Source organism: Entelurus aequoreus, linkage group LG09 (assembly GCF_033978785.1).
Source record: "Entelurus aequoreus isolate RoL-2023_Sb linkage group LG09, RoL_Eaeq_v1.1, whole genome shotgun sequence".
NCBI classification, from domain to species: domain Eukaryota; kingdom Metazoa; phylum Chordata; class Actinopteri; order Syngnathiformes; family Syngnathidae; genus Entelurus; species Entelurus aequoreus.
Window position 1 is genome coordinate 22597613 of NC_084739.1, and position 13320 is coordinate 22610932.

Genomic DNA, 13320 nt, shown 5'->3' on the forward strand with positions numbered 1-13320 from the left:
TCCATTGCTTTCGGTCTCCCCTAGAGGGGGGGGGGGGCTTACCCACATATGCGGTCCTCTCCAAGGTTTCTCATAGTCATTCACATCGACATCCCACTGGGGTGAGTTTTCCTTGCCCCTATGTGGGCTTTGTACCGAGGATGTCGTTGTTGCTTGTGCAGCCCTTTGAGACACTTGTGATTTAGGGCTATATAAATAAACATTGATTGATTGAAATAAATGCGTCGAAGAACTAGTTCTGGTAATGATTAAAATGACCAAAATACGGTAAATATTGAACATATTACGAACGTGTCTGTTACTACACTATATACAGTATATATACTTGCAGTGTGTTTACAAAACGCTGATGGAGGGTTTTGAAGTTGTCTTAGAGGGCTTTGAAGGCTACAACAGTGACTCCCTTTAGCCGATCTTCCAAGTGTTTTTTTATCATCTTTAAAATACATTAAAAAACAAGACATGTTCTTGTCTCTCATAATGATTGTGAACGATAGGCAAAATTATTTTAAAAAATGCAGTTCCCCTTTAATTAAATATATTTATTTACATTTATTTATATAGCTATCATTCTAGTGCGGGGTCCACAATTACAATTACAAGGGCCATTAAGGTACTGTAATTGCTGGCAATGTTGGTATCATTACCAAAAATATAAATACAACATCATTTAAATATAATATCATCAGTATCAGAATCAAATGTATTGGCCAAGTATGTTTAACACACAAAGAATTTGCCTTAATAGACTGTGCTTTGTTCACTGCAAGAAACAAAGAAAAACACAATTATGAGAGAGCACAGTACTGTGGCGGCCATCTGCGGCGCTATCTTGTTATGAAAACAAGGAAGGAAACATTAAAGGAGCGCAGAGCTGATGCGACAGGCTGTCACTTCCTAGGCGCTATTTCTACATTCAGCTGCAAATGTAAAACAACAAAAAACTAAACAAAAACAGCATTAAATAGTACATGTTGCACACATACAATTGCATCATACATAGACAAACAACAAACAAAACAAAAAGACAATTTTAACACCCGCCTACACCGTGGTGGCCTCTCCAGTGCTCCACGCCATCGTCTGCTAAGGGGATGCACGGGCAGAGACAAGAACAGACCCAACAAAGCAACCAAGAGAGCATACGTCCTAGGCTTCCCACTAGCTCTAGGCTAAAGTCCAGTCAATATCAAGTCTGCGCGAATGATTGAGAATCAGTCCAGGGAAACTGAAGTGTCCTACACATGCTCGTTCAGTCAGGGCTGCATGAAGCTCGTCCATCCCGATATTGAACGTTCGCTCGCCTTGTCTTTTCTAATATCTCATTCTCATTCAATAATCATATTTTAATAATACAACAATAAATTATAATTTAATATTCACCATGAAAGGGACATAAACCTGGGTCCATAATTTTAACACCAATCCAGCTATCAAGCCACTCACAATGACTATCAACCATTAATGAGCATTTTTCTGTAAAACTCTATGGTTTCATTATTTGGATGATATTTAGTAGGCCAGATTTGGCCAGCAGGCTGCCTATTGAGGACCAAGCTCTTTTGTATAGCATGAGAATGTTATTATCGATTGAGTCATGTTTAAATGAGGCAAATGATGGACAATGGCGCAAGGTAAGGGGAGTATAGCCTGCATGAGCTGGAGCTCTGGAAATGGGGAGCCCATTACATGGATGGTTGGAAAGTTTTGAAATGCTCACCTTGTTTTGTGTTATGCAGTGGATGGCTCTGCTGTGAGCATCGGGCACTTCTGCAGCCACTCTACCTCTGTTCATGTCAAATACTTGAATGGACCGATCGGAAGCGCACGCCAGAACAATGTCTGAACAGAGAAAGTTATGGAATCCTTCATGTAGAGACAATAAGCAAGACAAGTTGAAACCTAGGGAGGAGAGGGCAGAGATAAGTACAAAAAATATAGTTGATATATATACAATGTACAAACCCCGTTTCCGTATGAGTTGGGAAATTGTGTTAGATGTAAATATAAACGGAATACAATGATTTGCAAATCATTTTCAACCCATATTCAGTTGAATATGCTACAGACAACATATTTGATGTTCAAACTGATAAACTTTTTTTTTTTGCAAATAATCATTAACTTTAGAATTTGATGCCAGCAACACGTGACAAAGAAGTTGGGAAAGGTGGCAATAAATATTGATAAAGTTGAGGAATGCTCATCAAACACTTATTTGGAACATCCCACAAGTGAACAGGCAAATTGGGAACAGGTGGGTGCCATGATTGGGTATAAAAGTAGATTCCATGAAATGCTCAGTCATTCACAAACAAGGATGGGGTGAGGGTCACCACTTTGTCAACAAAGGCGTGAGCAAATTGTTGAACAGTTTAAGAAAAACCTTTCTCAACCAGCTATTGCAAGGAATTTAGGGATTTCACCATCTACGGTCCGTAATATCATCAAAGGGTTCAGAGAATCTGGAGAAATCACTGCACGTAAGCAGCTAAGCCCGTGACCTTCGATCCCTCAGGCTGTACTGCATCAACAAGCGACATCAGTGTGTAAAGGATATCACCACATGGGCTCAGGAACACTTCAGAAACCCACTGTCAGTAACTACAGTTGGTCGCTACATCTGTAAGTGCAAGTTAAAACTCTCCTATGCAAGGCGAAAACCGTTTATCAACAACACCCAGAAATGCCGTCGGCTTCGCTGGGCCTGAGCTCATCTAAGATGGACTGATACAAAGTGGACATGTGTTCTGTGGTCTGACGAGTCCACATTTCAAATTGTTTTTGGAAACTGTGGACGTCGTGTCCTCCGGACCAATGAGGAAAAGAACCATCCGGATTGTTTTAGGCGCAAAGTTGAAAAGCCAGCATCTGTGATGGTATGGGGGTGTATTAGTGCCCAAGACATGGGTAACTTACACATCTGTGAAGGCACCATTAATGCTGAAAGGTACATACAGGTTTTGGAGCAACATATGTTGCCATCCAAGCAACGTTACCATGAACGCCCCAGCTTATTTCAGCAAGACAATGCCAAGCCACGTGTTACATCAACGTGGCTTCATAGTAAAAGAGTGCGGGTAGTAGACTGGCCTGCTTGTAGTCCAGACTTGTCTCCCATTAAAAATGTGTGGCACATTATGAAGACTAAAATACCACAACGGAGCCCCCGGACTGTTGAACAACTTAAGCTGTACATCAAGCAAGAATGGGAAAGAATTCCACCTGAGAAGCTTAAAAAAATTGTCTTCTCAGTTCCCAAACGTTTACTGAGTGTTGTTAAAAGGTAAGGCCATGTAACACAGTGGTGAACATGCCCTTTCCCAACTACTTTGGCACGTGTTGCAGCCATGAAATTCTAAGTTGATTATTATTTGCAAAAAAAAATTAAAGTTTATGAGTTTGAACATCAAATATCTTGTCTTTGTAGTGCATTCAATTGAATATGGGTTGAAAAGGATTTGCAAATCATTGTATTCCGTTTATATTTACATCTAACACAATTTCCCAACTCATATGGAAACGGGGTTTGTACTTTGTGGATGCTGGGGAGAGCACACAAGACAGGACATCACCCTTGTATATAGTTTGGTAGATACATTATTAGGTACACTTAAAATGCAGACATTTACATGCAAAACCAGCAATGCAAGCTTCAGAAGCAGCGGTTGAACGGACATAGTATTTAATCCGTTCACCAAAACACTTGATTTTGCACAAAAACAACAGCCAATAAAAGGATACAGGAGAAGAAATCATTGATGGCAGACAAATCTGTAATATCTGCTCCAGAGGATGTTGAAAAGCATCTTGCCAATTTGACAAAACTACGATGCTCATATCTAAAAAAGAAACAAAGCACGATGAAGCCGATCTTGAATCAATTACTTTTTTCTCTCTAATAAATACAAGTCAAAGTATGGTTATTGTTAAGTTAGATACAGTATCGGTATGGCGTAGTGGGTAGAGCAACCGTGCCAGAAACCTGAGGGTTGCAGGTTCGCTCCCCGCCTCTTACCATCCAAAATCGCTGCCGTTGTGTCCTTGGGCAGGACACTTCACCCTTGCCCCCGGTGCCGCTCACACCGGAGAATGAATGATGAATGAATGAGTTGTAAATATGAATGATGGGTTCTCACTTCTCTGTGAAGCGCTTTGAGTGTCTAGAAAAGCGCTATATAAATCTAATCCATTATTATTATTATTATTAGTAAAATGTATGTTCCAAAAGCAACAGTAGGAAAACATTTGTTTTACACTGCATTATATACAGTTGACAACATGTAAAGGAATCTACTGTACATTGACTGGATGTTTTCTTGAGGAGGAGAAGGTTTAAGAAGCGCCGCAACAATGTTAGCAGAGAACTGTCCCAGATGGAGTTGGGGGTTAAATCACCAAAATGATTCCCGGGCGCGGCGCCGCTGCTGCCCACTGCTCCCCAAGGGGATGGGTCAAATGCAGAGGACAAATTTCACCACATCTAGTGTGTGTGTGACAATCATTGATACTTTAATCTTTAAAGATGGTAATATGATTACCAATGCAAGTGATTCAGGATTACCATAGCACATTTGTAATAATGCAATGATGCTGTCCTATTGTTAATATAGAGACCTTAAAGGCCTACTGAAACCCACTACTACCGACCACGCAGTCTGATAGGATAACATTGCAACACATGCCAATACGGCCGGGTTAACTTATAAATTGCAATTTTAAATTTCCGGCCACACTTCCTGTTGAAAACGTCTAGATATGATGACGTATGCGCGTGACGGAATCAGTTGATGCGGAAGTATTGGTACTCCATTGAATCCAATACAAAAAAGCTCTGTTTATTTCAAAATTCCACAGTATTCTGGACATCTGTGTTGGTGAATCTTTTGCAATTTGTTTAATGAACAATGGAGACTGCAAAATAGAAAGTTGTAGGTGGGATCAGTGTATTAGCGGCAGACTACAGCAACACAACCAGGAAGACAGAGATGGATAGCAGACGCCTTAGCCGCCGAACTCACCTTAACTTCCTCCGTCTCGCCGACCGCATCTGTGATCGGGTGAAGTTCTTCGTCGCACCGTCGATCGCTGGAACGCAGGTGAGCACGGGTGTTGATGAGCAGATGAGGGCTGGCTGGCGTAGGTTGATAGCTAATGTTTTTAGCATAGCTCTGTGATGTCCGGTTGCTAAGTTAGCTTCAATGGCGTCGTTAGCAACAGCATTGTTAACCTTCGCCAGGCTGGAAAGCATTAACCGTGTATTTACATGTCCCTGGTTTAATAGTATTGTTGATCTTCTGTCTATCCTTCCAGTCAGGGATTTATTTATTTTGTTTCTATATGCAGTTAAGCACGATGCTATCACATTAGCTCCGTAGCTAAAATGTTTCGTCGATGTATTGTCGTGGAGATAAAAGTCACTGTGAATGTCCATTTCGCGTTCTCGACTCTCATTTTCAAGAGGATATAGTATCCGAGGTGGTTTAAAATACAAATCCGTGATCCACAATAGAAAAAGGAGAGAGTGTGGAATCCAATGAGCCAGCTTGTACCTAAGTTATGGTCAGAGCGAAAAAAGATATGTCTTGCTCTGCATTCTATCTAGTACTTCACTCGAACGTTCCTCATCCACGAATCTTTCATCCTCGCTCAAATTAATGGGGTAATCGTCGCTTTCTCGGTCCGAATCGCTCTAGCTGCGTTGAAAACAATAGGAAAATGTAAGGAGCCTTTCAATTGACTACGTCACGCTACTTCCGGTAGAGGCAAGGCTTTTTTTAATCAGATACCAAAAGTTGTGATCTTTATCGTCATTGTTCTCTACTAAATCCTTTCAGCAAAAATATGGCAATATCGCGAAATGATCAAGTATGACATATAGAATGGATTTGCTATCCCCGTTTGAATAAAAAAATTCATTTCAGTAGGCCTTTAACTGGGGCAATTACCTGTATTTGGTTAGTAATAATTCACTTCTAATACCGATGAAATATCAGTAAAAATGTGCTACATAGTGAAATGATGTGTATTTAACTCAGCTCTATGTTATAGAAAACATATAAAATAGTTTGGATTTGTTACACTTTGTGTTTAGAATACGCCTTATCCTAATGAATTAATAAATTGTGGCCCGCAAATGGCCTGCAGGTTGCACACCACTGATTAAGGCAGCAGATCAAAAGGCAAATTCAATACCAGTACCTTTTGATATCATCGTGTGTGACATCCACATGGTACAAATACAAGTGCAGTGAATCTCCAGATGCCAGAAGCAAAAACTTGTCAAGGTAATAAAACTGGGCACCCTTGATAGGTTTAGAGAACATTTGTTTCCCCTGAAAGAAAACAGAAATATGAGACCAAATGATCATCTCAAAATAAACCAGTCAATAGTCTATACAGATACAACACAGTCATTTTAAATGTCTTTAACTGCAATTTCAACAGTGCAATAATGACTTTTAAAAAATTCTTCCATGTGCTTCAATGAAAAAAGCTGCACAACTGCACCGATTGTGGCTGTGCGGCATTCTCCCTCTCGACTTAACCCTTTGGAGATTACTTAATTTTATAGACGTAGAGTAGCTACAGGACGAAAAAGTCATCAGGGAGTTTAGAGTGTAAAAAACATGTTTGGATTCATATTTGTTCATACTTTCTCTCATTTAATCTCAGGCCTAAATAAAAACAGCAATCATGTTATGTTTTTTTTAAATTGAATCCCTTTTCTGTGTGTGAATGTGTGTGTGAATGGGTGAATGTGGAAATAGTGTCAAAGCGCTTTGAGTACCTTGAAGGTAGAAGAGCGCTATACAAGTATAACCCATTTACCATTTTCAATGCCCCTTTGATCTAATTGTCAGTTTTTTTATATTATGAAAGATTTGCATAAAATGAGTTATCATCCGTATAGTAAATGTTAAAGGACTGTACTGCTTTATTGGGGTAAAGATTGGGCCTAAATATTAATAAGATTGGTCATAAAACAATGTTTTTTCTTTTTATTATTTTATTTTTTGATGTGGCAGATTAAAACATTTGCAGTGCAGCATAGTTGGGTTAAATTTTAGCAAAAAAGTAGGAAAAATATGAATCCAAACATGTTTTATGCATTTTAAACTTTCAGAGGACTTTTTCGTTCCTCAGCTACTCCATGACTATAGAATTTGTTGAGTGTATCGGTGCTATATAAAAATGTATCTGAAATGAAAATATTAAAATTAAACATGAAAAAAAATCTTCTTAGAAAAAAACAATTCCATTCGGAGCAACACAACCAGAGATATGGCCAAAAATAGAGCAAAGATTTACCTCAAAAGACCAAAAAGTCAGAATATACTCTGAGGGTAGTGTGGCACTATGCGACTTCATCCAATATGCACATTTTTGGGTGGAGCAACCCTTAAATATAGGTGATCCCAGCCAAATCTTGCCCTCTGCGTATTCTCCCGGCGACATGAAGGGGTCATATTATGATTTTTTTTCTACATTTAACACACTTCTTTGTGGTATACATTACATGTAATGATGGTTCTTTGATGTCAAAATGTTGCATGATTTATGTTTTACAGACCATCTTCAAAACGCTTTCTGACCATCAGTGTGCACCATTTTGTGGGCGGTAATTTGTCATCAATGCTTAATTTAAAATCATTGAAATTCAATCTCTAAATTTTAACATACCCATGATAGCTTCTGTTTGAGAAAACACTGGGCATGTATTTTTATTGTCATTTATCTGCCGTGTCATCACTGTTTGACGAGTCTTTTCCACTATGTATACAACTAAATTAGCCATTTTTTGTCTACAGCTATGTTATATTTAACTTTAGATGTGAGTGTGAATGTTGTCTATCTGTGTTGGCCATGCGATGAGGCGGCGACTTGTCCAGGGTGTACCCCGCCTTCTGCCCATGTGCAGCTGTGATAGGCTCCAGCACCCCCCGCGACCCCATAAGGGACAAGCGGTAGAAAATGGATGGATGGATGAGCATTTGACATCATGAGTGATGACTTTCATAACAGCAGCAGGTGAGCGGTCATTTCAGAGTATATACGATGATGCTAATGACATATTTACCATGATAACAGCAGGCTCTGAGATATCGTGAGTCCAGAGTCGCAAAGACTGGTCATGTGATGCACTTAACCAGCAGTGTCTGTTGAGGCTCCAGCTAACACTACTCACCGGCTTGTCGTGTCCTGCACACAAAGAGAGCCTTTCATAATTACCTGGAAACTAAATGTGTGGTTGCAACATTTACTTTTATGGAACTGCTCTGAGATGTGGGCAAAAAGTGAGGATGACAGCATCCCTCAGTCTCCTTTACGTTGGTCCTTGTATCTCTGCTGCCCCCTTTTGGTATATTCGGTATCAAATGGAATGCACCTGTATCACATTTTAACAACACCAAGCATCTGCGGTAAAAGTCTTTATCTACAGTTTTGAGTCAGGAATGAGTCAGGCGTTTCATCTGAAGCCAAATATCCATTTCAAAGTGTGCTATTCAGAGTTGCACAAATAATCTTTGTTTTGTTTTGTTTTAAATCTAAGGTACAAATCAAATTCTTCCTTGTCTATTAAAAGTGTTACAACTTGGGAAATTGATGCGCTTTGAACTTGACTGGAATGTGTGACTTATTTGTGACCCAATAAAGAAAAAGATTCTATATCTAAAATGAAATAAAGATTTAGTAAAGGCGCATTATAAAAAGGTTATGTCATGTGTGGGTGATAAGTGCATGCTCGTGTACCTGTATACACAGCTGGATTGCCAGTAAGAGAAGACTTGTACAATAACACAGAGTTGTCACCGAGACCACACAAGATTTGCTTTCCATCACCTTGGGGATATACAAGACATTTGTTAATTATTAATCACAAAAAAAACTTCAAAAGCATACATAGTGTGTAAAAAGTAAGACAACTTACTGTCAGTATTACATAATGCTCACCTGAATACTGGAAGCAGTACGCTGGTTTGTTGGTAACACTCAGGTGTACACGGCGAACTGTAGGAGCTGCAGTGTCCTCTGGGTAATCTTTTAGGAGTAAACCCCTAATTGAAAATGAAAGGATTAAAATACAAAGGAATTATTTATACATTTTGTAAAAGATAATACAAATAAAACGCTTACTTTTTATTCTTGGTCTTGACAAAGGACTGCTTTTTCTGAGCATTTGTTTTGGGTATAAACATAAGCTTTCTGTAATAAACACAGGCAAAATACTATTAATTAAACTTACAATTTGACATGTAAATCAATTGTTTTTATTTAGGAAAGAGAACATTTGAGATCTGTCGACCATATGAGAGTTAAGACATGAGCTTTGTGGTGACTTCAAACCAGACTGTGAGGCTTTAGCCTTTCACAATGAAGGAGGTTGTTTGGAATACTTCTAAAACACTAAGTTCTCATGAATTAGAACTCATTGTCATTGTAGTCTTGCGGTTGTTGAATAGACTTCAGAGTTACTATTCTGCTGCAGAAGTAGTGGCAACGTGCCATGAGCTATAATAAACAGGCTATGTAATAGAGATGTGATGTTCGCGAATGAATCGAGCCTTTTACACATCTCTTTTAAGTGAACGATGAAAACTGATTTGCAGTTGCGAGATGTTCATTTGGGATCTGGATTCCCTTTTCTGATTCAATGTTCTGATGTGGATAAGTAAATTAGTAGATAGGACAGACTTTATTTATCGCACAATGGGGCATTTCTGTGGTTGCAGTGAAGATTTTATATAATATACATTATATACAGCAACGTAAGTAAAACGTAATTTTTCCTTTTTTTTTCATTTTTTATCATTTATTTATTTCAGGCAATGACATAAAAAAGTACAAGGTTGACAACACATAATAATATAAATTAATATAGTGCAAAAGGTAATGTATAGTATGTAATGCATGATTGTCCAGTTGTCCAGTCCAATGAAAACAATGAAAAATTAGTAATGAATAGTAAAGTCACCATTTCCACCTACGCACATACAGTATATACGTAGTGGACACTAAACGATTGCACTATGTATAAATAATTTAAAAACACAATAACAAAAAAACACTATCCTGACACCCATATTGCACACAGAGCAAAGATTTTGCACACCAACAAAAAAAAGGAAAGGGCAGTAATGAAAAGTGTTTGTATTCACATTTTTATTATGTGCTAATTATTACTTTCATTGTATGTATACTTTATATATGTATATGCATTTTATTCTTACTTATTAATTGGGTATTTTATTCCTGTATTGTGTAAAATGCACTCGTGCTACTTTTATAGGTGAGGGAAAATTACATTAAGAGTAATATTGGTGTAAATTTGAATAATTTTGATCCACATATTATCTAAAAACTGCTACCACTCATTGTTTCCTTGATATACATACTGTATGTATGTATGTATTTATATATTTATATATATATATATATATATATATATATATATATATATATATATATATATATATATATATATATATATATATATATATATATATATATATATATATATATATATATATATATATATATGTGTGTGGGAAAAAATCACAAGACTACTTCATCTCTACAGGCCTGTTTCATGAGGGGTTCCCTCAATCATCAGGAGATTTAAATTATTTAAAATCTCCTGATGATTGAGGGAACACCTCATGAAACAGGCCTGTAGAGATTAAGTAGTCTTGTGATTTTTTCCCACACATACATATATTACGCTCTACCACGGTATCGAGCACTATATTTTGGATAATCTAATTAAGACATATATATGTATAATATATATATATATATATATTTTATATATATATATATATATATATATATATATATATATATATATACACACACACACACACACACACACACACACACACACACACACACACACACACACACACACACACACACACACACACACACACACACACACACACAGACACACACACACACACACACACACACACACACTTGCTTATGGTTGTCCATCGAGTCCGATGACGACATCCACTTCTATCGGTGAGTTCGTTGGTGGCTGAATAGCCCTATCCTGGATAAACAAACCCTACTGCAGGTAGGGCATGTAAATGTGGTGGTGGTGGTGGAAACGGCAATCGTAGGTGTATTCCTCCTGAGTCTTCTCTCCTGTCTCTTGGCTGTCCTATCCTCCTCCAGCAGGCGGGTGCCATCCTGGCACAGCTGACGCCAGGTGTTACGATCAGCAGCCACACCCTCCAGGGCCTCAGGTCTGATTTTACACTTCCTTAGTGCAGTCTTCAGCTGGTCTTTATATCGTTTCTTCTGCCCTCCAGCAGAGCGACGACCATGGTGTAGCTGGCCGTACAACACTTTGCGAGGCAGGCGGTCTGAGGGCATCCTTACTACGTGGCCCAGCCATCGTAGTTGGTGCAGGGTGATCATGGCCTCAATACTCCTGCAGTTGGTTTTTGAGAGTATTTCAGAGTGGGGCACACGATCACGCCATGTGATCCCCAGGATGCGCTGAAGGCAGCGTATGTGGAACTGCTCTAGGGCCTTCATGTGACGGCTGTAGGTTACACAGGCTTCACAGCTGTAGAGGAGGGTAGTGAGGCAGATAGCTTGATAGACAGAGACCTTTGTGTGGAGATGGAGGTTCTTGTTTTGGAAGACCCGACGCCTGAGTCTCCCAAAAGCTGCCGCTGCCTGCTTGATCCTGTTCTGGACCTCACTATCGACAGTGTTGTCATCAGAAAGAATGCTTCCCAGGTATCTGAAGGATGGAACGATTGGTATTTGTTCTCCAGAAACAGTGAAGACAGGTGATGTAGATGGCTTGTTGGAGCTCCACTGGCAAACTACTTCCGTCTTGCTGGTGTTGACGGTCAGTCCCATCCTGCTGTATGCTCTCACCGCAGCCGCAAGAACAGACTGGAGGTCTTGTGGGCTGTGAGATACAAGAACACAGTCATCTGCGTACTGCATCTCAACAATTCTCTCCCTCTGCAGCTTGGTGGTAGCCTGAAGCCTCCTGATATTAAACAGGTTGCCATCTCGACGAAAGTCCACTGTCACACCGCTGCTGTCCTCAATCTCTTTGTGGAGAAGCTTGGTAACACATAGCAAGAAGATGTTAAAAAGCACTGGTGCTAGTACACACTCCTGCCTTACTCCTGTATGTACAGGGAAGGGGGCAGACTCTTGACCTCCTATGGTCACTCGAGCAGTCATTCCATCATGAAACTGACGGAGGATGTTAACAAACTTAATGGGACAGCCAAACTTGAGGAGGACTTCCCATAGAAGTTCTCTCTGAACAGTGTCGAAGGCTTTGGAGAGGTCGACAAAGGCCATGAATAGGTCCTGATGTTGTTCCCTACATTTTTCCTGCAGCTGTCTAGCTGTGAAAATCATATCCACTGTGCTCCTATTCTTTCTAAACCCGCACTGTGATTCAGGCAGTATCGACTCCGTGATGTTATTAATCAGCCTCTGGAGCATCACTTTTGCCAGAACTTTACCGGCAACAGCAAGGAGTGAAATGCCCCTACTGTTGCCACAGACAGCCTTGTCACCCTTGTTCTTGTAAATAGTGACAACATTGGCGTCTCTCCATTGTTGTGGGACGTTCTCTTCAGCCCAGATCTTTGTGATGTACTGGTGCAATGTTCTTGTGCAGAAGTATCCTCCTTGCTTCAGTAGTTCAGCCGGGATGTTGTCATTACCGTGGGATTTGTTGTTTTTGAGGGAGCGGGTAGCTGATCGGACCTCCAGGAAGGTTGGGGGCTTGTCCAAATTGTGCATGACGGGAAGTGTAGGCAGTTCATCCAGAACAGTGGGGTCTGCATCAGATTCCTGATTCAACAGGGTGCTAAAGTGTTCCGCCCATCTCAGCAGGATGCTAGGTTGGTCCTTCAAGGTTGACAGGCCGTCTTCTGTTTTCAGGGGAGTGATGCAGCGGTTTGTTGGGCCGTAGGTCTTCTTGACAGCATTGTAAAAGTTATGCATGTCATTTTTATCGGCAAAGGTTTGGATTTCATGTGCCTTTTTTCTCCACCACTCATTCTGCATCCTCCTAACAGCCCTTTGCACTTCTCCTCGAGCTCTCTGCCATTTCTGCCTGGCGCTACTGGATGAAGGGTTCTCTAGGGTTGCCCTGTGTGCTTTGTGCATATCCTTCAACAGGACATGGATGGTGTCCGAGTTGTCATCAAACCAGTCTTGGTGGTTCTTGCTCTTGAAGCCAATTGTTTGGGCTGCTGCCTCATAGAGAGCCGAGCTGATAGAGGTCCAGTTCTAGTCAATAGAGTTCTCAGAAGAGTTCAAGGAAGACTC

General features: G+C 39.9%; 1 protein-coding gene across 1 annotated transcript in view; it reads right to left on the bottom strand.

Annotated features, from left to right (window-relative positions):
* The window catches only part of wdr27 (WD repeat domain 27), an 86615-nt gene that overhangs the window by 50382 nt on the left and 22913 nt on the right, over nt 1-13320 (bottom strand). Inside the window, exons 14-20 of the mRNA XM_062058354.1 lie at nt 9139-9207; nt 8956-9059; nt 8755-8844; nt 8081-8202; nt 6202-6335; nt 3745-3842; nt 1721-1842 (exon numbers count right to left, since the gene is read on the bottom strand). Coding sequence (XP_061914338.1) covers nt 1721-1842; nt 3745-3842; nt 6202-6335; nt 8081-8202; nt 8755-8844; nt 8956-9059; nt 9139-9207 — 739 coding nt within the window. The remainder of the gene's footprint in view (nt 1-1720; nt 1843-3744; nt 3843-6201; nt 6336-8080; nt 8203-8754; nt 8845-8955; nt 9060-9138; nt 9208-13320) is intronic.